At 40.2% G+C, this 26,914-nt stretch overlaps 1 protein-coding gene across 3 annotated transcripts in view; it reads left to right on the top strand.

The window, feature by feature from the left end:
- The window catches only part of anapc7 (anaphase promoting complex subunit 7), a 52,906-nt gene extending 26,522 nt beyond the window's left edge, over positions 1 to 26,384 (top strand). For all 3 annotated transcript variants that reach the window (XM_072587496.1, XM_072587495.1, XM_072587497.1), the window contains 4 exons: positions 3,288 to 3,484; positions 5,147 to 5,371; positions 11,683 to 11,833; positions 25,152 to 26,384. In XM_072587496.1, the coding sequence (XP_072443597.1) occupies positions 3,288 to 3,484; positions 5,147 to 5,371; positions 11,683 to 11,833; positions 25,152 to 25,341 (763 nt within the window). In that variant the 3' untranslated portion in view covers positions 25,342 to 26,384. The remainder of the gene's footprint in view (positions 1 to 3,287; positions 3,485 to 5,146; positions 5,372 to 11,682; positions 11,834 to 25,151) is intronic.
- The last annotated feature ends 530 nt before the right edge of the window (positions 26,385 to 26,914 follow it).

The raw sequence follows: 26,914 nt of genomic DNA, 5'->3' as shown, positions 1-26,914 counted from the left end.
CAATTTCCACATTCTGTAAATATAGGTTTCTTGATAGGTGATTGTTAACTAACTGATATCTTTATTTTCCAACTCTTCCTAGGTGTAGTCTCTGCTGATCTTGGACCAAGTAACTAGGAAATGTACAAGAGCTGTGCAAGATGATATTTCTTTGCTTCCACATTTCCCCGCCGCCTCCCTCCCCCAATAACATAGTAACATATATGTGATTTAATTTCTGACTTCCCCCTTTTCTCAATCCCAGCTGCTTGATTCAGATGAGAAATTTGGAATTGTGGTACACACCAAGAGTATCCTAAATATGTAGTTTATACAGAAATAAGTTTATTCGTAACATTTATTAGAGCAAAGAAGTTATCAGCTAGAGAGGCCTTTCCTTATTTGCAGGAATAAACTTGTTAGTCTTTGATCAGTGGTAGTATTCTTGCCTCAAAAGGCTTGTGTATAATTTAGGTTGAAACTTGAGTACACTACTGTGGGAAGACTACCTTGTCAGAGAAACTGCCTTTTGGGTAAGGCATTAAACTTAGGTCCCATCTGACTACTTCGGTTTGAATATAATATATTATATGGCACTATTCAAAAACAAAATCCTAGGTGTCCTTGCCAGAGTTTATCCTTATTTAAACACATGTAAAAGCAGATATCTTGTGATGTGCAAATTGGCTGTCATCTTTCCTACATTAGAATATTTATAATCTCTATATCATTGGTTATAAAGGGTCTTGGGACATTCCAAGATAGTGAAATACAAGTTTGCTCTTTTTAACTTGGCAAAGCCATTATCAAATTTACAGAATTTGTTTTTTTTAAACTATGTGCAACCATTTGTGAAAGGGGAAGATGACATGTTGATGGCTGATATTCATAGCAAGAGAGATGCTTCATTTGATGACCATGAAAAAGTGATGCCCATAAAATGGTTCTGTATGACTGCACAGTAAAACATTTGACAACTAGAATGTTTTGTTCACGCTATTGTGTCAAGATTCTTTATCATGACTTGTTATTAAAGTAGAAAGTCCTATACTGTTCACAGCTGCCCTGTAAAATTAGGTTTTCTTTTATTGCATGAGATTTGAGCATTGCTGACAAGGCTATCATTTGTTGCTCATCCATAATGTTTCTGAGAAAATGGTGCTGAACTGCTACAGGCTATGTAGTATAGATACACCTACAGTATTATTGGGAAGGAAGTTCCAAGATTTTACCCAGGTGACTGTGAAAGAACAATGAAGTAATCTAAGTCAGGATGGTGTGTGACTTGGAGGGGAACTTGCAGGTAGTGTTTCCATGTACTAGGTATGCTTACGCTTCTAAGTGGTTGACCTCACAAGTTTGGAAGTTGCCATCAAAGGCACATTAGGGTTTTGCCGCAGTGCATACTACAGAGTGCTACAGTTATGTGATAGTAGTGAAGGGAGGCAGTATTTAGGTTGGTGGATGGAGTCCTGAGCTGGAAACTGCTTCTCGAATGTTAGTCAATTTGTACTGATCCAGACAAGTGGGATTATTCATTCACGTTCCTGACTTGTACCTTTTTGATGGTGGACAGGCTTTTGGGAGCCAGAAAATGAGTTAGTCACCATAGTTTCCAACTGCTGACTTGCTTTGTAGACCCACTATTTACATGCTGGTCCAGTTAAGGGTAAGCCATCTCCCACTGCTGATGTTTATGTAGAAGATTTAGCAATGTTATTGCAGTTGAGTATTAAAGCGAGATTGTTATATTCTGTCTCCCCACTTCTGAGGATGGTCACTGCCTGGCACTTGTGTAGCATAATTGTTACTTGTGACTTGTCAGTTCAAATAATGAAATTCTGAATCAAATACTGTATTCTCTGCTGCAGTAATATTTGTGAGGGAAAGAAAATTTAAGTTATATACAAGTTATGTACCAGTTTTGCAGTGCTATAAAGTAGCAAGGTATAATGAATGAGAACACTCTATAGATATTTGTGCTTTGATCACTATTCATGCCAATACAATTCTCTGTTTTAATTTTATTCAAAATTGACTATGGATCAGAAATTTAACATTTAACCTGAAATCCAACATTTTTGAGGTCTAGTATAACCATTCATTAGAATAGAATATAGTAAGTGGTGTGATAAAGTATTTTAATTATAATACTCAGTGCTATAATTCTAAGCACACAGGTTAGTTTAATTAATCATATTTGTAAACCTTTTATTTTCTAGGTTGCAGATTTAAAATGTTTTGAACAAGAAGTCAAAGAAACTTGGGTAAAATTAAATAAAATCTGACCTATTTTGCCAATAAAGCAATTGTGGCTTGACTGGATACAAATGACAAAAATAGCATTGATTTCACAACAAAGCCTTGCATTTATGTAGCATCTTTAACACAGACAAATGCCCAAAAATGAAGCAAATGAAATTATAGAAGGAGAAGTCACTGTACCTTGGTGGATGGTGTGGTTTTTAAGAAGGTTCTTACGGCAAAGAGCAAGGTGGAATTGCTGAGTAGATTTATAGTAGATGGAAGGTTAGAAATTCAGAATTGAATAGAACTTAGCCTCTGACCGTGCTGATTCAACGTGAGATAGTGGCCATGGAAGGGGATAGAACCATCTTTGGGCAGCAGGCCATGGTGTCAAACCTACTGATGTTTACTTGGAGGAGATTGCAGTTCTTCCAAGACTGGGATTCGGACAAACAATTTGGCAACAGAGTCTGTGGAGGGCTAAAAAATAGTGATGGTAAAAGTCCAAATGGATTTTATTAATATGCGTGTAGATGCTGATTCTGCGTATGCACATATTGCGTTCAAGAATGCTATGGTAATGAGAAAGAGAGAGGACTAAACATAGATGATAGAGAGACAAAATGTAACATTGCAGGTTCTGAAAATTTGCAAAGCAATAAACATGTTCATAAAAAATACTTGTAAATGTACTCGAAGGATTAGATCTGATTACTTTATTTTGGCACCAATCTTCTCAAAGTTCAGTGTAAGTATGTGGATTAGGTGAGGACCTCAAGCATTCTTAAACTTGAAAATTTCATAGCACACTCCACCCAGCTCAGACACAAAACTTTAAGCAAATGCCACTGCAGTGAACCAACATTCAGGTACAATTATTTTGTGAAGTTGATGTGACTTAACTTAAACTAATAACTTCTAACCCTCAGGAAATATCATACACCCTGGCCGTGGACTTTGTGCAGTAAAGCTTTTTTTAAAATAAGGATTTACTAATGGTGTTCACAGTATGCTATATTAGGAAATATTTGTAATTTATTTTGTTGCCTTGCTGTCTACAGGTATCAGTGTTTGTACAGCAAACGATATTCACGTGCTTTGTATCTTGGAGCAAAAGCAATTCAATTGAATAGTAACAGTGTACAAGCCTTATTATTAAAGGGTGCTGCCTTGCGAGCCCTGGGCAGAATCCAGGAGGCTATCATACACTTCAGAGAAGCAATGCGTCTTGCCCCCTGCAGAATGGATTGTTATGATGGTAAATTTCTTATTTATCAACATTCTTATGCAGCATAATGACTTTCCTAAGTTCTGTATACAAAGGATTTAGTTATTTTGTATGAATTCCATGCATAAATAGTGGCAAGCCAGAATAGCTTTGAATTCTGTTATCTTTATCTATTGCTTGATGTTGTATTTGTTTTTTGCACACTTAACTAAGTACTTCATTGCTTCTTGATCTGCGAAGAATTCCCAGCTAGAAATGTGGAGCTCTGTACTAACATGAATAAAATGATAACTGGGCCAATACTGTGTTTATTGAATTGCTTTATTTATTGCGTTAATATATATTTGAAAATTCTTTAGAAAAGATCTGTGTTTATTCCTTAATTTGTAGTTCCCTGTTTAAATTTGCCCCATAAATTCCTGTTAACATTTGTACGCGACCATCTGTTTATAATTAATTTTTAATGAATTTGTAGGTGAAAATTTGAAAAATTTGGTCTAAATCTATAAGCAATTTCAGGACTTGGCCTTTAGGTGGCAACAGAGCAAAATAGTTAGGGCATTACCTTATTCATGGGGGAGGAAATGTTTTTCTCCCCTTTGTTTTATAAACTGGATCTAAGCTTTTACTCTGTAGAGTGTCTGCATTTTATTTAAATATTATTAATGTTTCGCATTAGTTGTTTCTCTTGATCCTCTCCTATATCACTTAATTATTTTTAGTAGAATACCTTACCTCCCATTCTGTCTTGTTCTGCATTATTACTGCTCCTGATTTAATCTTTAAACTCCTCCCCACATGCATTTCTATTGTTGAAGTCTACCAGTTTTTGCTTCCATTGCTCCCATTTTCACAAGGTGGTACATTATCTTGGCATTTGGAGCAATCCTAAATCTAATTTCACAGTTGGTTCTGCTATCGCACGTGTTTCTTCAATGCGAATTAGCTTTAACACAGTTGAAGAATTTGGACCATTATTTGTAGAATGCGAACTTTCCTTTCCTGTATTGGTGATGATGTGATTCCAACCCCACTAATATAAATGACACTGCTATTGAGTGACTTTCTTACAATGCAAGATTGCATGAGAATGAAACTTATCGTGTTATCAGAACCTACTGTAATTTTGGCTACTGCCCTCTAAGCTAGTGATTTATGCTCTGTTCCCCGTCAGCACCACACATCAATGCAGTGGGTTTCATTACACTGATATCAGCAGACTCTTTGGGCTTGGCTCTGTTCATTTTCTGTTTATACATTGTAACAGATTTGTACAAATGTTTAAAATTATTTCTTTTGAATTATTATCTCTGATTCTTTAAAAAAACACATTTATTTATTCACAATGTTTGATGGCTGTGATTTTTCCATGTGCTTTTCTCCTGACATTAGTATTGGAGTTTACCTTCTCAAACTCTTCCACAACTTTTAATAACCTGGCAGATTTACCCTCTGTTGACAATCTCTGGTCTGGAGACAACTGACCAAGTTTATTTTTAGATGTCTCGTCTCCCCAGGGAGCCTTTATTGTTGTTTAAATACATCACTTGTTATATCTTATGGTCTATTGTGGTAGTTTTACAAAGCTAAACAATTTATTTAACACTTTTCATAGTTATTTGACATTTCAACTTGTAACAATTTCTTTCCTAAGTCTCAGTTGCACTGCCTTCCTTTTTTGTTTTGTTGCAGGTCTAGTTGAATGTTATTTAGCTTCAAACAGCATACGTGAAGCAATGGTGATGGCAAATAATGTCTTTAAAACACTGGGTCCAAATGCCCAGACCTTAACACTTTTTGCCACTGTATGCTTGGAAGACCCAATGACACAAGAGAAGGCAAGGACATTGCTGGATAAAGCATTAGCACAGAAATCTGATTACCTGAAAGCAGTTGTCAAAAAAGCAGAACTTTTGAGTAAGTTGTTTTCATCTGTTAATTGTATTAGAAAAGTTATTCATGTGATAATGTTAAGTAAACAATGATGCATAGTAGAATTTAATTTTCTGGATATTTTCTTGACTTTTTGAAGAGTTAGTTTAATTTCAGCTATCGTGATAGAAATTAGATAAGGCTGTAAATATGTTTTACAATATTTTGTGCTTCAGCTATGGGCATCAATTTGTACCATCAATTATGCAATAAATACTCCTAACAAAAAATTGAATTTGAAAAGGTCATTAGCAAGGTCATAGTCAGGATGCAGAATATGTGTCTTGGCACCCTTTATTGGAAAGCTATTAGAAGATATTATGGAAATGGTACCACAAACATTAAACAGGAAGAAATTCAGAATGAGATTGATAGTTATTAACAAAAGTTTGGAAAGTTGAGATTTTTATCATCATGAAGTTAATGGAGAGCACAGCATTAGTAACCAGCAAGCATAACTTGAGAATAATAGAAAGAAAGAAACTACATTTGTGGAGTAACTTTTACATCCTTTATGTACTATAGTACGGTTTACAACTAGTACATTAACTTTGAAATGCAGTAGTTTGACTCGTAGACAAAAGATGCAGCCAGTGTTCACATCATGTTAACACCTCATTAACTATAGCATCTCCAATAATGTTGCAATTACTCAGTGGTGGGCCAATGTTTTGGCATAAGTCGTGTGTTGACTTCTGACTCAACGGTAGGCATGCTCCCACTAAATCGATGTTGATCATGTGATGATCAGAATCAAAAGAAATCCTTTCAAATAGAGATTTCCAAGATTATGAAACCACTTGATAAGGCAGGTGTAAAGATAATGGCCTGATTTTTTGAAGTTGGTTTTGAAGTGACGGCAATTGCTGCTAACTTTCACAAAGATGTAGTGTTCATTATATGGTGTTGACACTGCTTTCTCAGATGAATTCCATTCTGGTCCCAGCCACAGGGCATCGATCAGTAGAAGTGTCATTTAATAGGCTAATGAACCATTTGGGATTATAGAATTCTCTAACAGCAAGCATATTTGTTTTTCAGAGCCAGAGAGGTTGATCAGACTAATTATTATTTGCTATAGTATTTAAAAACCTAGCTAGATTTCATTCAACAAGGTTTAGCTTTCTAACTATCTAATACATTAATTGGAAAAAAAGTAGTAGTTTTACATTAAATCAACTATTTATAAATGATTTCTCTAAAACATCACACCCCAGGGAGGATCAGCGGATCATTGACAGCAACCTCTGAATTTTTATATTAATTTGCACACGTGCAGATACCAAGAGTGGTTTGTTTTTGTTGAATAGCAGTGACAAGCTTTTGACTGTTTCAGTGTCATTTCAACTGCAAAACCTGACCCCAAGTTTCCACTTGCACGTAAGACCCGAACTAGGAGCCTTAAACATAAGATAGTCACTAATAAATAATCCAGTTAGGAATTCAGGAGTGACATACTTTACTTTATCCATCCTTTTGTTGCCCTTGAGGTGCTGGTGGTGAGCTGCCTTCTTGAATTGATTAGATTAGATTACTTACAGTGTAGAAACAGGCCCTTCGGCCCAACAAGTCCACACTGCCCCGCCGAAGAGTAACCCACCCATACCCCTACATCTGCATCTACCCCTTACCTAACACTACGGGCAACTTAGCATGGTCAATTCACCTGACCTGCACATCTTTGGACTGTGGGAGGAAACCGGAGCACCCGGAGGAAACCCACGCAGACACGGGGAGAACGTGCAAACTCCACACAGTCGGTCGCCTGAGGCGGGAATTGAACCCGGGTCTCTGGCGCTGTGAGGCAGCAGTGCTAACCACTGTGCCACCGTGCCGCCCACAGTTGCTGCAGTTGATTTGGTGTAGGTGTACCCACAACCCCATTGGAGAGGGAGTTCCAGGATTTTGACCCAGCAACACTGAAGGAATGATGATATGTTTCCAAGTCTTGATGGTATGTGACTAGGAGGCAGGCTTCCCATGTATTTGCTGCCCTGACAGTTCTAGATGATAGTGGTTGTGTGTTCAGAAGGCTCGGCATAAAGAGTCTTTGTGAATTTTTGCAGTGTAATTTGTAAATAATATGCATTGCTGCTATTGAGCATAGATGGTAGAGGTAATGAATGGTTGAGGTGCCAATCAACCAGGCTGGACAGTGTCAAGTTTCTTGTATGTTGAGAGCTGCATTCACCCATCATACTCTTGATTTGTACCTTGTGGATGGTGTACATGCTTTGAGGAATCAGGAGGTGAGTTACTTGTAGAATTTCTGGCTTCTCACCGGCTCTTGCAGCCACAGTGTTTATCTGACTAATCCAGATCAGTTTCAGATCAATGGTAAATCCTAGGATACATGAGTCCATGTCAAAATCTAGTTGCAATGTCAAATCATCCTGGTTTATCATCTTTAAGACTGGTTTTCAAAATGTGAAACACTAATAAGAACAGAAGATGGAAAGTTGCTCACCCAGAGAGATCTGGGTGTTCTTGTCCACCAGTCAATGAAGGCAAGCATGCAGGTACAGCAGGTCGTGAAGAAGGCTAATAGCATGCTGGCCTTCATAACAAGAGGGATTGAGTATAGAAGCAAAGAGGTGCTTCTGCAGCTGTACAGGGCCCTGGTGAGACCACACCTGGAGTACTGTGTACAGTTCTGGTCTCCAAATTTGAGGAAAGACATTCTGGCTATTGAGGGAGTGCAGCGTAGGTTCACGAGGTCAATTCCTGGAATGGCAGGATTGCCTTACACGGAAAGACTGAAGCGACTGGGCTTGTATACCCTTGAGTTTAGAAGACTGAGAGGGGATCTGATTGAAACGTATAGGCTTATAAAAGGACTGGACACTCTGGCAGGAGGGAACATATTTCCGTTGATGGGGGAGTGCCGAACCAGAGGACACAACTTAAAAATACGGGGTAGACCATTTAGGACAGAGATGAGGAGAAACTACTTCACACAGAGAGTGGTGGCTGTGTGGAATGCTCTGCCCCAGAGGGCAGTGGAGGCCCAGTCTCTGGATTCTTTTAAGAAAGAATTGGATAGAGCTCTTAAAGATAGTGGAGTCAAGGGGTATGGAGATAAGGCTGGAACAGGATACTAATTAGGAATGATCAGCCATGATCATATTGAATGGCGGTGCAGGCTCGAAGGGCAGAATGGCCTACTCCTGCATCTATTGTCTATTGTCTGTTTATTGTCTATTGTCTATTGTCTGTCTATTGTCTATAACCATAGAAACTCCAAATTTGAATGAACAATTTATGAGTGCTAAAGAAACTTTTATGTTGGCCTGTGCTACTTTACACCACATTTTAAAACTATTGTCATTGTTTAGAGCATTTCATAATCAGTTATCTGACTAGGTATAAAGACATACAAATTATTCAATAAACAAGACAAATAAGCATTTACCAGCATCTGATTTGGTTTTGCTTTCCTTCTCTGCTCAAACTTGTCTGAAATGTACATAAATGTACTAATCTGTTTGAATGATTTAATTGCCTGATTCTGGTAATATTAATCATTATCCTGATTTAGTACTGTACTTGCTTTATACACCAAATTGCACTAATTCAAAAGTTAAATGGGATTTTCAGTGTCCTTGTTTTCAAGAAAAAAAGGAAAAAGAAATTGAAGTGCTAATTCATGGTAAGAGAACATTGAATTCGTAAGTTGGTTATTCTAAATTTCAGACTATCTACAGAGGAACGTCTATTTTCGGAAGGCGATGGGTGGGCAGTTTTTCATTCAGATAATTGATTTGACCTTAAAGGAAGCCATACTGCGCATAATTGTGTTAAAAAGCATGTTTAGAGTTTTTTTATTTCATTCAATCACTAAAATTTGTACAAACACTGGATATTGCTTAAAAATTCATATTTTACAAATCAACTCACTTTTTGTGTAAATAAAATTGAGGTGGAGGTCAGTTATTATTTTTCGAAGAAAATATCCAGCCGCTGTTGCTTGAGATGGTGCTGTCTCTTTTTTTTTTGCAAACAAAAACACTTAATGAAAATGCATCAACCTAATGGCATCGGCTTTGTCTTGTGCTTCATACCACTCCATGAAAAGTTGCAAACTGTTGATCGCTTTCATTAACGGAGGTGGTGTTGGTATCTGATTTTCCTTACCATCCATGGTATCTGTACTTTCCTGCTGTTCTTCCATGACCATGTTGATTATCTGATCATTGCTGAGTGTCTGTTCCGATGTCGTTGCTACAGTTTACCCAAGCATTGAGCTCAGCTTCTACAGAGTCTCTTAATCCCATCTGTTTGCAGTCCTCGGTGATGTCAGTGATTGTCTTTTGACGTGGATGGGTGTCCTCTTCACTGTCACGGCTGCCAACACGCAAGCCATTATGCCAACACTCCGCTACTGTCTATGGCTTGATGTGGTCCCAAGATTCAGCAACATGAACAAAGAGCCCTGGACCGTGAATGCCTCCTTAATTTCCTGTTCTCCTATGTCTGCATGGTCTTCACCGAGGATGGCATGCAATATGTTACAGCAATAATATTTTTTCATTATTGTGATGATTCCCTAATTGAGTGACTGTAACCTTGAAGTAGTGTTTGGTGATAAATACTTGATAGCTCTGTCTGGTGATTCTAATTGGCTGCCTTTCATAGTGCATGCCCCCGCATTGTCAACAAACAGAAGGGCATGTTGCTCGAATCTAGCTCTTGCTAAATGTAATCTGACGGCAGGTACAAATTCTTCCTGAAACCAGGATGAAAAAAGTGGATATGTCATCTATGCCTTGTTTTGTGCTTCACGGGAATGAGTTTTTGTCACAGTTCTTCAAACAACGGGGATTAGCATAACACCTGATGCAGACAAGCGGTAATTTGAGTGCTGGTGACATTGATGCAAGGGAAAATCGTGTTGCGATCCTTCTGCAATTCAAGTCCCGACACCTGCTTTTCTGCGGTGGATGCGAGTGTTTTGTCCGGCAGTGCACGCCAAAACAATCCACTTTCATCAGTATTGTACAATTGCTCAGGTTCATACTTTCCTTCATGAATGTTGGATTGTAATTTCTGTCTGTGTCCTTCCACTGTGCTGTCAACCATGGACTTTGCTCTTCAAGAACGCTGAGTTGTCTAATGCCGTGCCAATGTTTGAAACACTGTAACCAGCCCAATGGTACGCTGTGATCAGCCTCACTGGCATGGAGTTGTGCGTGGAAACTGGCAGCTTTTTCTAGTATCATCGGGCCAGGAATCCCCTTTCGATGCTGCTATGAAAACCATACAAAATTCAGCTTGGTTGAGTGGCTCATCTTTTGCTGGCTTCATGGATTTTCTTTTTAATGCATTTGAAGTGTCACTTTGGTTGATAAATTTCTCAATCACCGGTCTTGCTTTCCTGATGTCGGACACTTGCTATTCCAACGTTGTACTCTTGAGCAATCTTTGATGCCTTGTCACCACAATCCAGATGCAGTAAAATCTTGCTTTTCTTTTCAATTGTCACTACTGTCTGGTTTCCCTTCACAGACATAGTAATACAACAAACTCGATCACTTAACAGATACGTACTCTGAACAAAGTCATAGAGGGAATGAAGACACCTCTGATTTTTGTCATGCATTTAAATCCTTCAGCATGTCAGTCATTTTTGTGTTAATATTATTTTAACACTGCTACAATTGACCAACTGAGATTGTTGCACCAGTGTCATTATCACCTCTTTGATGCAACCTTTACACATCTTCAGTGCAAGTAATCCTTCGTGAAACAAAAGATGTGATCATCGCACCATTGTCAGTAACACCTCTTTGCCGTAACGGTTTTACGGGACCTTCAGGTCTTATTCAGATCATTCGATTTTCAGATAATTGATGTTTGGATAATTGGGTTTTCTCTGTATATGGGACAGGCTGGAAATGGCAGAATAGAAAATACATCATTACACGTGGGATAAGGAAACTGGAGCAAATGAGCCACTACACCACCTAGTGTCAGTCTGAAAATTGATAACCTGCACAATATATGCAATTTGAGGGATGAAATGGGGTCAAAGAGTGTGGTGCTGGAAAAGCGCAGCCAGTCAGACAGCATCCGAGGAGTAGGAGAATCACCTTTTCGGGTATAAACTCTTCATCAGGAATGATGTTTTTGGGCCAAGGGCACTGAGAGGTACCACACTCTTTGACTCTGATCTCCAGCAGTCTTCACTTTCTCCTGGGTGAAATGAAGATCCAACATAAAATGATTTTATATTCTGCAAAGTGTGAATGTTTGAAGACTGCAGTCATGATTTCTAAAATCTTATTTATTCGTGATAGATCGAGAACAGAAGTATGAAGAAGGTATAGCTCTTCTGAGAAATGCACTGGCAAATCAGAGTGTGTGTGTTTTGCATCGGATGCTTGGAGATTTTCTCGTAGCTGTAAATGACTACCAGGAAGCAATGGACCAGTACAGCATAGCGTTAAGGTATGCAGAAGCATTAAATGTTTGTTATTGTCTGCAAATATTTTTTCCTTTTTTAATGGTTATTAATGGTATTAATATTTAATACTGTTTAGAAACCTCCTGTCAAGGTGAGCATAAATGAACTGACTCAATTGTTCTCTGTATAAGAATTGCAATCAAATGAATTTAAATCTGTTTTAATTGATGTTTATACTCATCTGTGGATTGATAGAGAACTCAATCATAGGAATGTAGTAAGAGGAGTAAGCCATTCAGCCGGTTGAACCTGTTCCACCATTGAATGAGATCATGGTTGATCATTGAGAAGTAATATGCTACAGTCAGGGCTAGATCTGAGAGGAATGTAGCTGTTGTCAGTGAATTGCCAAGTCAAGTTTGACAATTTAGAGTAATAGAACTGTACAGCAGGGAAACAGACCCTTCGGTCCAACTCATCCATGCGGACAAGATATCCTAAATTAATCTAGTCCCATTTGGCCCATATTTCTTTAAATCCTTCCTATTCATGTACCTATCCTTTTGCCTTTTAAACGTTGTAATTTGAACCTGTCTGCACCACTCTGGCAGCTTATTCCATGCACTCATCACCCTCTCTGTGGAAAAAGTTGCCCCTTAGGTCCATCTTAAATCCCTCCCACCCACCCTTAAACCTATGCCCTCTAGTTTTGGACTCTTCTACCCTGGTGAAAAAATCTTGTCTATTCACTCTATCCATGCCCCTCATGACCTTTTTAAAAAGGTCACCCTCAACTGCTGATGCTCCAGGGAAAACGGCCCCAGCCTCTTCAGCCTCTCTGTATAGTTCAATTCTCCAACCCTAGCAACATCATCCTTTTAAATCTTTTCTGAACTCTTTCAAATTTCACAACACCCTTCCTATAGGAGAAAGACCAGAATTGAATGCAGCATTTCAAAAGTGGCCTAATCAATGTTTGGTACAGCTGCAGCATGACCTCCCAACTCCTATACTCAATGCATTGACCAATAAAGGCAAGCATATAAAACACCTTCGCTATCCTCTTTACCTGTGATTTCTATTTTCAAGGAACTATGAACTTGTATTCCAAGATCTCTTTATTCAGCAATATTCCTCAGGACTTTACTGTTAAGTGTATATGTTATGCCCTGAATTGCCTTTCCAAAATACAGACCTCACATCTAAATTAAACTTCATCTGCCACTCCTTGGCCCACCAGCCAAGCCAATAACATCCCGTTGTACTGAGGTTATCTTCTTGGTGTCATCTGCAAACTTACTAACCATACCTCCTATGTTCACATCCAAATGATTTATATAAAAGACAAAAAGGAGTGGAACCAGTACCTGTGGTACACTACTGGTTAGGGGCCTCCAGTCTGAAAAGCAACACTCCAACACCAACACCACCCTCTGTTCCCCTACCTTCAAGCCAGTTCTGTATCTAAATGGCTAGTTCTCCCCGTGTTCCATGTGATTTAACCTTGCTAACCAGTCTACTGTGTGGAAGCTACAGAGGACTTTGGTTTGATATTAACTAAGGTAACAATGGCTGTTTTCAGAAAGGAAGGATTGCAATGAAAATCAGTTTATAAAAATGGCAAGGTGAATCCTTGTGTTTGGGGTAAAGGAAGATCCTTCACAGAACAAGTCGGTTTGTTCAGTAATACTATTGATGCCTTAAGGAATGTACACTGCCTTAAGGAATTAAAATCTCCACGGCAAAATTGGTTTGGTTTGAACATGTCCAACAAGGCAAATTAAGAGTAGTATTAGATTAAAGCAAGATGCTTATTTTGCCAATAGGAGGCAAAAGTCTTAGAATTAAGAAGATTTTAGAATTTAGCGAAGAATGGCAAGGCAACTGATAAAGGGAGAGGAAATAGCATATGAAGTAATCTAATAAGTAACATAAAAATAGATTGTAAAAGCTACTGTAGGTATGCCAAGGAACTTGGGTCAATTTATACATAAATCACAAAGTTAATACACAGAGTCAGCAAGCAGTTAGGGAAGCAAAATGATATGCTTGATTTTATTACGAAAGGATTGTGCTACAATGGTATTACACTGGATACTGTTGAGACTATAAGACCATAAGACCATAAGACATAGGAGTGGAAGTAAGGCCATTCGGCCCATCGAGTCCACTCCGCCATTCAATCATGGCTGATGCGCATTTCAGCTCCACTTACCAGCATTCTCCCCGTAGCCCTTAATTCCTCTAGACAACAAGAACCTATCAATCTTGGCCTTGAAGACATTTAGCATCCCGGCTTCCACTGCACTCCGTGGCAATGAATTCCACAGGCCCACCACTCTCTGGCTGAAGAAATGTCTCCGCATTTCTGTTCTGAAATGACCCCCTCTAATTCTAAGGCTGTGTCGGGTCCTAGTCTCCTCGCCTAACGGAAACAATTTCCTAGCATCCACCTTTTCCAAGCCATGTATTATTTTGTACGTCTCTATTAGATCTCCCCTTAATCTTCTAAACTCCAACGAATACAATCCCAGTATCCTCAGCCGTTCCTCATATGCTAGACCTGTCATTCCAGGGATCATCCGTGTGAATCTCCGCTGGACACGTTCAAGTGCCAGTATGTCCTTCCTGAGGTGTGGGGACCAAAACTGGACACAGTACTCCAAACGGGGCCTAACCAGAGCTTTATAAAGTCTTCGTAGTACATCTCTGCTTTTATATTCCAACCCTCTTGAGATAAGAGACAACATTGCATTCGCTTTCTTAATCACAGACTCAACCTGCATGTTTACCTTTAGAGAATCCTCGACTAGCACTCCCAGATCCCTTTATGCTTTGGCTTTATTAATTTTCTCACCATTTAGAAAGTAGTCCATGCTTTTATTCTTTTTGCCAAAGTGCAAGACCTCGCACTTGCTCACGTTAAATTCCATCAGCCATTTCCTGGACCACTCTCCCAACCTGTCTAAATCCTTCTGTAGCCTCCCCCACTTCCTCAGTACTACCTGCCTGTCCACCTAACTTCGTATCATCGTCAAACTTTGCTAGAATGCCCCCGGTTCCCTCATCCAAATCATTAATATATAATGCGAACAGCTGTGGCCCCAGCACCGAACCCTGCGGAACACCGCTCGTCACCGGCTGCCATTCTGAAAAAGAACCTTTTATCCCAACTCTCTGCCTTCTGTTAGACAGCCAATCCTCAATCCATCCCAGCAGCTCACCTCGAACACTATGGGCCCTCACCTTGCTCAGCAGCCTCCCGTGTGGCACCTTATCAAAGGCCTTTTGAAAGTCTAGATAGACCACATCCACTGGGTTTCCCTGGTCTAACCTACTTGTTACCTCTTCAAAAAATTCCAACAGGTTTGTCAGGCATAACCTCCCTTTACTAAATCCATGTTGACTTGTTCTAATCAGACTCTGCTCTTCCAAGAATTTAGAAACCTCATCCTTAATGATGGATTCTAGAATTTTACCAACAACCGAGGTTAAGCTGATTGGCCTATAATTTTCCATCTTTTGCCTTGATCCTCTCTTGAACAAGGGGGTTACTACAGCCATCTTCGAATCATCCGGGACCTTTCCTGACTCCAGTGACTCTTGAAAGATCTCAACCAATGCCTCTGCTATTTCCTCAGCAACCTCTCTCAGAACTCTAGGGTGTATCCCATCGGGGCCAGGAGATTTATCAATTTTAAGACTTTTTAACTTTTCTAGCACTATCTCTTTCGTAATGGCAACCATACTCAACTCAGCCCCGTGACACCCTTTAATTTTTGGGATATTACTCATGTCTTCCACTGTGAAAACTGACGCAAAGTACTTGTTAAGTTCTCCTGCTATTTCCTTATCTCCCATCACTAGGCTCCCTGCATCAGTTTGAAGTGGCCCAATGTCTACTTTTGCCTGTCGTTTGTTTCTTATGTACTGAAAGAAACTTTTACTATTATTTCTAATATTACTGGCTAGCCTACCTTCATATTTGATCCTCTCATTTCTTATTACACTCTTTGTTATCCTCTGTTTGCTTTTGTATCCTTCCCAATCTTCTGATTTCCCACTGTTCTTAGCCACTTTATAGGATCTCTCTCTTTCTTTAATACATTTCCTGACTTCCTTTGTCAGCCAAGGTTGTCTAATCCCTCCCCGGTTAATCTTTCTTTTCTTGGGAATGAACCTCTGTACAGTGTCCTCAATTATACCTACAAACTCCTGCCATTTTTGCTCTACTGTCTTCCCGGTTAGCCTCTGCTTCCAGTCTATTTTAGTCAGTTCCTCTCTCATGCCTTCATAATTACCTTTTATTCAACTGTAACACCATTACATCAGATTTTGCCTTCTCCCTTTCAAACTCCAGACTGAACTCTACCATATTATGGTCGCTACTTCCTAAGGGTTCCCTTACTTTAAGATCTTTTATAGAGTCTGGTTCATTGCAAAGCACTAGGTCCAGAATAGCCTGCTCTCTTGTGGGCTCCATGACAAGCTGTTCCAAAAAGCCATCCTGTAAGCATTCCATGAATTCCCTTTCTTTAGATCCACTAGCAACATTATTTACCCAGTCCACCTGCATATTGAAGTCTCCCATGATCAATGTAACCTTGCCTTTCTGACATGCCGTCTCTATTTCCCGGTACATGTTGCGTCCCTGGTCCTGACCACTGTTAGGAGGTCTGTACACAACTCCAATTATGGTTTTTTTGCCTTTGTGGTTCCTCAATTCCACCCACACAGACTCCACGTCATCCGACGCTATGTCATTCAATACCATAGATTTAATTTTGTTCTTAACTAACAAGGCAACCCCACCCCCTCTGCCCACCTCTCTGTCTTTTCGATAAGTTGAAAAACCATGGAGGTTTAACTGCCAGTCCTGACCCCCCTGTAACCAAGTCTCTGTGATGCCTACTACATCATAATCATTCACTATTATCTGTGCCATTAGTTCATCGGCTTTGTTATGAATGCTACGAGCATTCAGGTAAAGTGCCTTAATGCTAACTTCCTTATCATTAGAGATGTTGGAAGTCATATGTCCTAAGTTATCCTTGCTTTTTTCTGCATTCTCAGTCTGCCTCAATTTTAAATCCGCCTGGAAACATGCTATCCTGCTGCTTATCTTTCCATTTACCTCCATACTCCCTGTCGCTTTCACTTTCCCTTCCCCCCCCAACTCAGAAGTTTAAAGTCCTACTGACCACCCTATTTATCCTCTTCGCTAGAACATTGGTACCTGATCGGTTCAGGTGGAGACCGTCCCAACGGTACAGATCCCCCCTGTTCCAAAACTGATGCCAATGCCCCATGAAGTGGAATCCCTCTTTCCCACACCAATCCCTTAGCCACGTGTTTACTTGCCTAATTTTCTTGTCCCTATGCCAATTGGCACGTGGCTCAGGCAGTAATCCGGAGATTATGACCCTTGAGGACTTGTGCTTCAATTTCCTGCCTACTGCTTCATAATGCCCAAACAGGTCCTCCACCCTAGTCTTGCCTATGTTGTTGGTACCAACGTGGACCACAACAACTGGATCCTCCCCCTCCCGCTCCAATATCCTTTCAAGCCGGTCAGAGATGTCTCGCACCCTGGCACCGGGCAGGCAACACACCATGCGAGACTCCCGATCCGGCTTGCAAAGGATACTATCTGTCCCCCTAATTATAGAATCCCCTATAACCACTACTTGTCTATTAGCTCTCCCCTCTTGAATGGCCTTCTGCACCATGGTGCCTTGGTCAGTTGGCTCATCCTGTCCAGAGCCCTTTTCCTCATCCGAACAGGGAGCAAGAATCTCGTACCTGTTGGACAAGGTTAAGGGCTGAGGCTCCTCCACTCCTGAACTCTGGTTCCCCCTACCTGCCTCACTTACAGTCACACTCTTTTGTGCCTGATCACTAGCTGAGTGTGAATTAATTAATCTCCCAGGTGTGACTGCCTCCTGAAACAAAGCATCCAGGTAACTCTCCCCCTCCCGGATATGCCGCAGTGTTTGAAGCTCAGATTCCAGATCATCAACTCTGATCCGGAGTTCTTCCAGCAACCAACACTTGCTGCAGATGTGGTCACTGCCGTTCACAATGGGATCAGCCAGCTCCCACATCATACAGCAACAGCACATCACCTGCCCAGCTAAATAGAGACTAAATAGTATGTGCAGTTATTATATCCTTAACTAAAGAAAGGTATACTTGCTTTGGAAAAAATCTTTTTAATTCTCTCAACTGATGTGGATGTTGCTGGCTGGGCCAGCATTTGTTGCCTATCTGTACTTGCTTTTGAGTAGGTGATGGTGAGCTGCCTTCTTAAATCACTGCTGCCTATTTGGTGTGGATCTATCCGCAATGCTGTTAGGGCGGGAGTTCCAAGATTTTAACCCAGCAACACTGAAGGAACAGGAACTTACAGGTGGTGTTACCTTGTATCTGCTGCCATACAATAGGACTATAATTAAATGGACTGATGTGCTGAGAAGTGGCAGATGGAGTTTAATTTAAATGTGAGGTGGTGCATTTTGGAAAGGCAAATCAGAGGAGGACTTAGACACGAAATGTTAGTTCCTGGGGAGTAGTGCCCAACAAAGATCTTTGTAGGATCATAGTTCCTTGAAGGTGGGGTTGTAGGTAGACAGAATAGTGAAGAAGGTGTTTAGTACGCTTGCCTTTCGTGGTCAGTGCATTGAGTATAGGAGTTGGAATGTCATTTTATAGCTGTACAGGACATTGTTTAGTCCACTTATGGAATACTGCATTCAATTCCAGTCTCCCTGCTTCGAGGAAGTGTTGTCAAACTTGAAAGGATTCAGAAGGTATTTACAAGGATGTTGCCAGGATTGGAGGATTTGAGCTAGAGGGAGAGGCTGAACAGGTTGGGGCTATTTTCGCTGGAGAGTCAGAGGATGAAGGGTGACCTTTTATAGACGTTTATAAAATCATGAGAGGCATGCATAGGGTGAATAGCCAAGATCTTTTTTTCCCCAACGTAGAGGAATCCAAAACTAGAGGGTGTAAGTTTAAAGTGAGAGGGGCAAGATTTAAAGGGGACTTAGGGGCAACCTTTTCACGGAGAGGATGGTGTGTGTATATGGACTGAGCTGCCAGAGGAAGTGGTAGAACTGGTACAATTGCAATATTTTAAAGGCATCTGAATTGGTACATGATCAGGAAAAGTTTAAAGGGATACATCATATGCTATCAAATGGGACTTGATAGCATATTAGGATATCTGATAGGCATGGATGAGTTGGACTTAACTGTCTGTTTCCATGCTGTACAACTGTTACTATATTGTCCTTCATAGTAATGGTGGTGGGTTTAGATGTTGCTGTCCAAGGAGCCTTGGTGTAACAAATTTCACCTGAGGACAAGTCTTCCAGACATTACTCTGAGGGAGGATTGAGTTGATTTAGGCTTATTTCCTAGAATTTAAAAGAATGTTTTACATGAGATTGCCTCCCAATCAAAAAGCTTAAATTTTAACATGGCAGATGTAAGACAACCTCCCAGGGTGTAGAGACTTGAACTGGGTTCACAGTATTGAAATGAGGGGTCAACCATTTAGAATTAGGATGAGGGAAATCTTCTGCATTTCAAAAATTTTGAATCGTTGAAATTCTCCAATCCAGGGAGCTATTGATATTCAGTTGTTGAGTATATTCAATACAGAGATTGATAAGATTTGTGGATGATAAAAGAATTTGAGGAATATGGGGCTAGGCATGAAGGTGACAAAAGTTAGGCACAATCTTGTTGAATAGAGGAGGTAGCTGGAAGAGCCAACTGACCTACTGCAGCAATTGTGTTCTAATGGTCTAATTGTATACATGAAACTCAGTATCAGAATGGTTACACTTGTCTTTCTCACCATTGAGGGAGTACTGTCCACTGGGATGAATCACAGTGACAACTTTCTTTGTGTATTTGTATTCAGTTATCAAAATCTTAAGAATCTTTCTTTTTATTTCCTTCAATATTCAACGAATTGTAATTTAGTTTTTGTTTGAAATGCACATCATGGTATGTTGCTGAGCCATATCTACTGTGAAAGTTCTGTTTATTTTCTCGTTTAGATCATAGAACAGTCCAGCACAGTACAGTTCAGGCCCTTCGACCCTTGATATTGTGCCAACCTTTTATCATGCTCTAAGATCAAACTAACCTACATACCCTTCATTTTACTATCATCCATGTGCCTATCCAAGTGTCGCTTAAACATCCCTAATGTATCTGACTCTACTACCACTGCTAGCAGTGCATTTCTCACACCCACCATTCTCTGTGTAAAGTACCTACCACTGACATTCCCCATAAACCTCCTTCCAATCACATTAAAATTATGCCCCCCGTGATAGAAATTTCTACTGTGGGAAAATGTCTCTGGTTATCCACTCAATCTATGCCTCTCATTATACCTCTATCAAGTCACCTCTCATCCTTCTTTGCTCCAATGAGAAAAGCCCAAACTCCCTCAAACTTTCTTCATAAGACATGCCCTCCAGTTCAAGCAGCATCCTGGTAAATCTCCTCTACACCCTCTCTGGAGCTTCCACATCCTTCTTACAATAAAGCTACCAGAACTGAACATAAAATTGCACGTGTGGTCTAATCACACTTTGAATAGGACTACAGCATAACGTTGCAGAGGTTATTTGCATTCAAATTTGACCTCCCAAAATGAATCACCTCACACTTTTCCAAATTGAACTCCATCTGCCACTTCTCAGCCCAGCTCTGCATTCTGTCAATGTCCCGTTGCAACCTACAACAGCCCTCAACATTATCCACAACTCCTCCAACCTTTGTGTCATTGGCAAATGTACTAACCCACCCTTCCACTTCCTCATCCAAGTCATTTGTTAAAATCAGAGAGCAGAGATACCAGAACAGATCCCTGCGGAACACCACTGGTCACTGAGCTCTAGGCTGAATACTTTCCATCAACTAGCACTCTGTCTTCTATGGGCAAGCCAATTCTGTATCCAGACAGTCAAATTTCCCTGTGTACCATGCCTCCTTACTTTCTGAATGAGCCTACCATAGGAAAACTTAGTAAACATCTTGTTAAAATCCATGTACACTACATTCATTTCTCTAACATCATCAATGTGTTTTGTCACATTCTTAGTTCAATTAGGCTTGTGAGACATGACCTGCCCCTCACAAAGCTATGCTGACCCTCTCTCTAATCAAGCTATGCTTTTCCAAATAATCATAGATGCTGTCTCTCACAATCCTCCAATAATTTGCCCACCACCAACTTACCACTGACTGGTCTGTAATTCCCAGGGTTATCCCTTGAACAAGGGAATAACATTTGGCACCCTCCAATCATCTGATCCTACTCCAGTGGACAGTGAGGATGCAAAAATCGTTGCCAAAAGCATAGCAATCTCTTCCCTCACTGGTCTGTAGTAATCTTGGGTATATCCCATCTGGCCTCGGGGACTTATCTATCGTCACATTTTTCAAAATTTCCAACACATTCTCCTCCTTAACATCAACCTGTGTGAGCGTATAGGCCTGTTACATGTTGTCTTTACAAATGACAAGGTCCCTCTCACTCATGAATACTGAAGCCAAGTATTCATTAAGGACCCCCCCTACCTCCTGTAACTCCAGGCACAAGTTGCCTCCATTATCCCTGATCAGTCCTACCCTCACTCTGGCCATTCTCTTGTTCCTCACAAGTGTAGAACACCTTGGGGTTTTCCTTAATCCTACTTGCCGGGGTTTTTCATGCCCTTTTCTAGCTCTTCTAAGTCCATCCTTCGATTCCCTCCTGGATACTTTAACCCTCTCGAGCCCTGTCTGATCCTTGCTTCCTCAACCGTAAGTAAGCTTCCCCCTTCCTCTTGACTAGATGTTCCACACCTCTTGTCATTCAAGGTTCGTTCACTCTATCATCTGTTCCTTGCCTCAGTGGGACAAACCTTTTCAGCATTCACAGCAAGTACTACCTAAAAACCTCCACATTTGTCATGCATTTCCTTGAGAATATCTGTTCCCAATTTATGCTCCACAGTTCCTGCCTAATAGCATTGTAATTCCCTCCCCCCAATTAAATACTTGCCCATACCATCTGCTCCTATTCCTCTCCATAACCTATAGTAAAGGTCAGGGAGTTGTGATTGTTATCACCAAAATGCTCTCCCATCAACACATCTGACGCCTGATCTGGTTCATTGCCAAACATCAAATCCGATATGTCCTCGCCTCTAGTCGGCCTATCGACGTTGAGCCAGGAATCCTTCCTGGACACACCTAATAAAGTCTGTTCCATCCAAACTATTTGTACTAGATTAGATTAGATTACTTAGTGTGGAAACAGGCCGTTCGGCCCAAGTTCACACCGACCCTCCGAGGAGCAACCTACCCACACCCATTCCCCTATATGTACCACTTTGGGCAATTTAGCATGGCCAATTCACCTAACCTTCACATTTTTGGACTGAGGGTGGAAACCGGAGCAGACACTGGGAGAATTTGCAAACTCCAAACAGACAGTTGCCTTAGGTGGGAATTGAACCTGGGTCTCTGGTACTGTGAGGCAGCAGTGCTAACCACTGTGCCACCATACTAAGGAGGTTCCAATTTATATTAGGGAAATTAAAGTCACCCATGACAACAACCCTGTTACTTCTGCACCTTTCCAAGTTAGGTATTCAGGTGGTTTCAGGTAAGGTAGTTGCAAGAGTGCCATATTTGCTTGAGTGTCTAGCAACTGAGGTAGAGAATACTAGCTTGAGTTATCTTTGTTTTCCAACTGCATTAGGCCTCTTTCGAGTGTGATGAGGACAATGGCAGGTTTGGTTACTTCCCACAGCTGAGTAACTGATTTATTTCTTGGGCTGTAATATGAATTTATCCATGACACCAGATAATTACTTCGTACCTCAGCATAAGTTGCCATCTTGAGAAAAAATCTCAAGTGGAGATTGGGTGGGGATAAGATGACTTTCTTTTGTAGAGGCATAGAGTTACAGCATGGAAGCAGGCCCTTTGGCTCAACTTCCCCATACTGTCCAGTTTTCACAATTTAAACTAGCTGTATTTGCCTGTATTTGGTCCACATCCCTCTATACCCATCCCGTCCATGTACCTGCCTACAATTTTGTTATTTACAAAACATTTACTCACTTCCACCACTGCCTCTGGCAACCTGTTCCAGACACTCACCACCCTCTGTGAAAAGATATTGCCCCTCTGGACCCTATTGTATCTTTCCCCTCTCCCCTCTCACCTTAAACCTCTGCCCTATAGTTTTAGACATCCCTACCATGGGGAAAAGCTGTTGGCTATCTACCTTATCTATGCCTCTCATGATTTAATAGACCACTACAAGTTTACCCCTCTGTCTCCTACTTTCCATGGAAAAGAGTCCCAGCTTTATCCAACCTCTCCATGTAACTCATCTTCCAGTCCAGGTAGTGTCCCAGTAAAACCTTTTCTAGTTTAATAGTCTCCTTTCTTTAGTAGGATGACCAGAGCTGCATGCAGAACTCCAAATATGGCCTCACCAATACCTTGTACAGTTGCAACAAGGTCTCCCAACTCTGACCAATGAAAGCAACCAAGCTGAACGCTGCCTTCACCACCCTGTCTACCTATGACTCCATTTTTGAAGAACTCTGAACCTGTACCCCTGGAACTCTGTCTGTAGCACACCCCAGGGTCCTGCCATTGATTGTGTATGTCCTGCTCTGATTTGCTTCACCAAAATGCAACATCTTTGCATTTATCTAAATTAAGCTCCATCTTCCATTCCTCAGCCCACTAGCTCAGTTGATCAAGATCTTGCTGCATTCCCAGCTAACCTTCTTTACTGTCCACTATATCACCAATCTTGGTACCATCAGTAAATTTACTCATCTAAATTCTCATCCAAAGCATTTAGATGAATGGCGAATGAGTGGACCCAGCACTAATCCCTGTGGCACACTGCTGGTCATAGACCTCCAATCTGAAAAACAATCCCGTACTATCACCCTCTGTCCTCTACAATCAAGCCAATTTGGTATCCAGTTGGCTAGCTCTATCTAGATCCGGTGAGATTTGACCTTACTCAACAACCTACCATGTCAGAGACCTTGCTAAAGTCTATGTAGATGATGTCTACCATACTGCCCTCATCCACATTCTTGGTCGTTCCTTCAAAATTCATGGAACACTATTTCCCATGCAAAAAGCCATGCTGATGATCCCAAATGAGTCTGTGCCTCTCCAAATGCCTGTAAATCCTGTGTCTCAGAATCCCTTTTAACAACGTACCTACAATAGACGTTTGGCTCACTGGTCTGTAGTTCCCAGGCGTTTTCCTGCAACCTTTCTTAAATAATGGCACAACATTAGCCACCCTCCAGTCTTCAAGCACTTCACCTGTGGCTGTCTATGGTAATGCTGCACGGTGCCCTGAAATTTCCTCCCTAGATTCCCACAAAGTCCTGGGATACACTTCAGTAGGTCCCAGGGATTTATCTACCGTAATGTGTTTTAAGACTTCCAGCATCTCTAATGTAATGTGGATATTCTTCAAGATATTACCATTTATTTCCCCAAGTTCCCAGGCATCCATACCTTAATGGTAAATATTAATGAGAAATATTAATTTAGGATCTTGCCCATCTCTTCTGACTCCACGAATCATGTTGATTTTTAAGTGGCCCTATTCTCTCCCTAGTTACCCTTTTACCCTTCATGTATTTGTATTCTCCTTTACCTTATTTGCCCAAGCCATCTGTGTCCCCTTCAAGCCCTCCTGATTTTTCTCTTAAGCATACACCCGACACCCTCTATACTCCTTAAGGAATTCACTTGATCCCAGCTGCCTACACGCTATATGCTGCCTCATTAACTCACTTTTGAAAGCGTCCCACTTAGCAGTCATCCCTTTGCCTGCAAACAGTCTGCCCTAATTTAGAACTTGATTTGTGGACCAGACTTGTCCTTTTCCATAGCTATGATAAAGCAGAAAATTAACTAGTTGTTTGGTCTTCCTTCCTTCTTAGAGTAATGTTCCATTTAGAGATCACCAGATCTTCATTGGTGTAATTTGGTGTTCAGATCCTAGAACTACAAACATTGCAACTGGTCTATAACTTTTAGTGTGCTTAAATCCTTTACAAAATACTCACAGAACATATTGAAATAATGCTGAATTTGTTAGTTTTTGATGCTTATCAGTTATATTTGAAGCTGTCAATTTTAAATAGTATATTGCACCTCCCCCCCCCCCCCCCCCCCCCCCCAAAAAAAAAGCCTGTGCTAAGATCTGCACATTATGGCCATGGTTATAATTGCTTTTCATTTAACTTCAAAGTAATAGTTTAAAAAGACTTAGTGAGCAACTTGCTTTGCATTTTACAGCATGGATCCTAATGATCAGAAGTCTTTGGAGGGAATGCAAAAGATGGAGAAGGAAGAAAGTCAAACCGAGGCAGCACAAGAGGAGGATGTGGATGACATGGAAGGTAGTGGAGAGGAAGGGGACCTGGAGGGTAGTGATAGTGAAACTGCACAGTGGGCAGATCAAGAACAATGGTTTGGCATGCAGTGAGAGAAGCATCGAAATGCTGTCAAATAATGACTTTTCAAACACCTAACAGACATGGAATCCTTGTTTCTGCAGTTACCCAGATGGGTTGAATTTTATACCTATAATCATTGATTCACAATAAAGGAAAACACATTGTCCAGAATCTTCACTTTTATTTCATGAGATATATTTGTACAGGGACTATATGTTTTGTACAAACTTAATTTTATTCCTTTACAAAAGCTCCTCCCTCTCTCCATAATGCGAATCCAGATCACTCAACTGATAGTGCCATTAAACTGGGCACTGAAATATTCTTGGTGTTGTTTTGCTTATAATTTACACATTTCAATTTAAGAATCTTCTTTCAAATTAATGAATTCAGCAAAGGGATTACTTAAATTCAAAACAAGGCTCTGAATGTTGAAATACTAATACTTCCATTCAAGAAAGCTTTAAAATTTAGTCTGCATAGCCAAGTAAGGAATGTTTGAAATAAAAAACTAAATTTTAAACAGCAATTGATGGGGTTTTTTATATCAAAGCTGTTCAGAGATTTAAAATGTTGACTGCCTTCAGTTTTGTGTTCTCTCTTTGAGGCATTCCCTATTGTCACTTTTTTTTTTCATTACCACATGAATACATTTTCAGCTACTAAGTTCCCAGTTGCTACTTGTTTGATTTTTACATTGCATCATTATGCAAGATTGACTTGAACATCTTTTTACTATTTGTTACTAGCTAGTTATTATTGTGTATGCAAATTAAATTCTGGACAGTGTTGTATCGAAATTCACTGGACATCCTGGGTACTATAACTTATTATTTCTATTCAATCTTTTTGATAGCTGTGATGTGTTTTATGTGTATTCACCAGCCAGTTCTTGCAAGAACATAACATTTTTGATACCTCTGTGTATTTTGTAAAGTATGTGAGGTGGAATAAAATTTTGCTGTACTAATTAAAATGTATACAATGTATACATGGCAGTTATGATCACCATTGTGTATGAAATGCATGTATTTTTCCTTTAAATAAAAATAATGTAATTATTAAGTTGTCATTGTGTGGTCAAAGTTAATTACATGCTTGTGTGTGAAATTATATGATTGGAAGTCTTTCTTTGTGTGTGAATCAGCATCTGTGGGGAAAACCTACATCACCTAAACCTGAAGTCTCTATCTTCAATTTTCCTAAATATAGACAATAAACTTTCTTACCAATTTAGAACAACAGTTGAAGTCCAGCCTGCTAACCATGTTTAGTTTTCTGTACTCCCTCAATTGACCTCCCCAAAATGTATACTCCTCTTTGCATCAGCAATTGCTTAAAATCATTAATTATCAATGTGTTTTTGCTGACATATAATTTCCTTGTTCAGATCAATGTCATAAACATCCTGTTGAAGGATAGGTATATGTAGGGTATACCAGAACGGAGTCACACATTCAGAGTTAATGGAGAGTTGCAAGCAGCAGGAAAAAAATATTTAAAATTGAAGCTTTTAAATATAATTAAAACTGTTAATTATGTAATTTTCTTTTAAAATGCAGTCCATCTGCTAAGTGTTCAGTGTAATAGCCCCAGTTCCTG

The sequence above is a fragment of the Chiloscyllium punctatum genome, chromosome 17 (genome assembly GCF_047496795.1).
Source record: "Chiloscyllium punctatum isolate Juve2018m chromosome 17, sChiPun1.3, whole genome shotgun sequence".
In the NCBI taxonomy this organism is placed as follows: Eukaryota; Metazoa; Chordata; class Chondrichthyes; order Orectolobiformes; family Hemiscylliidae; genus Chiloscyllium; species Chiloscyllium punctatum.
This window is presented reverse-complemented; position numbering and strand designations above follow the sequence as displayed.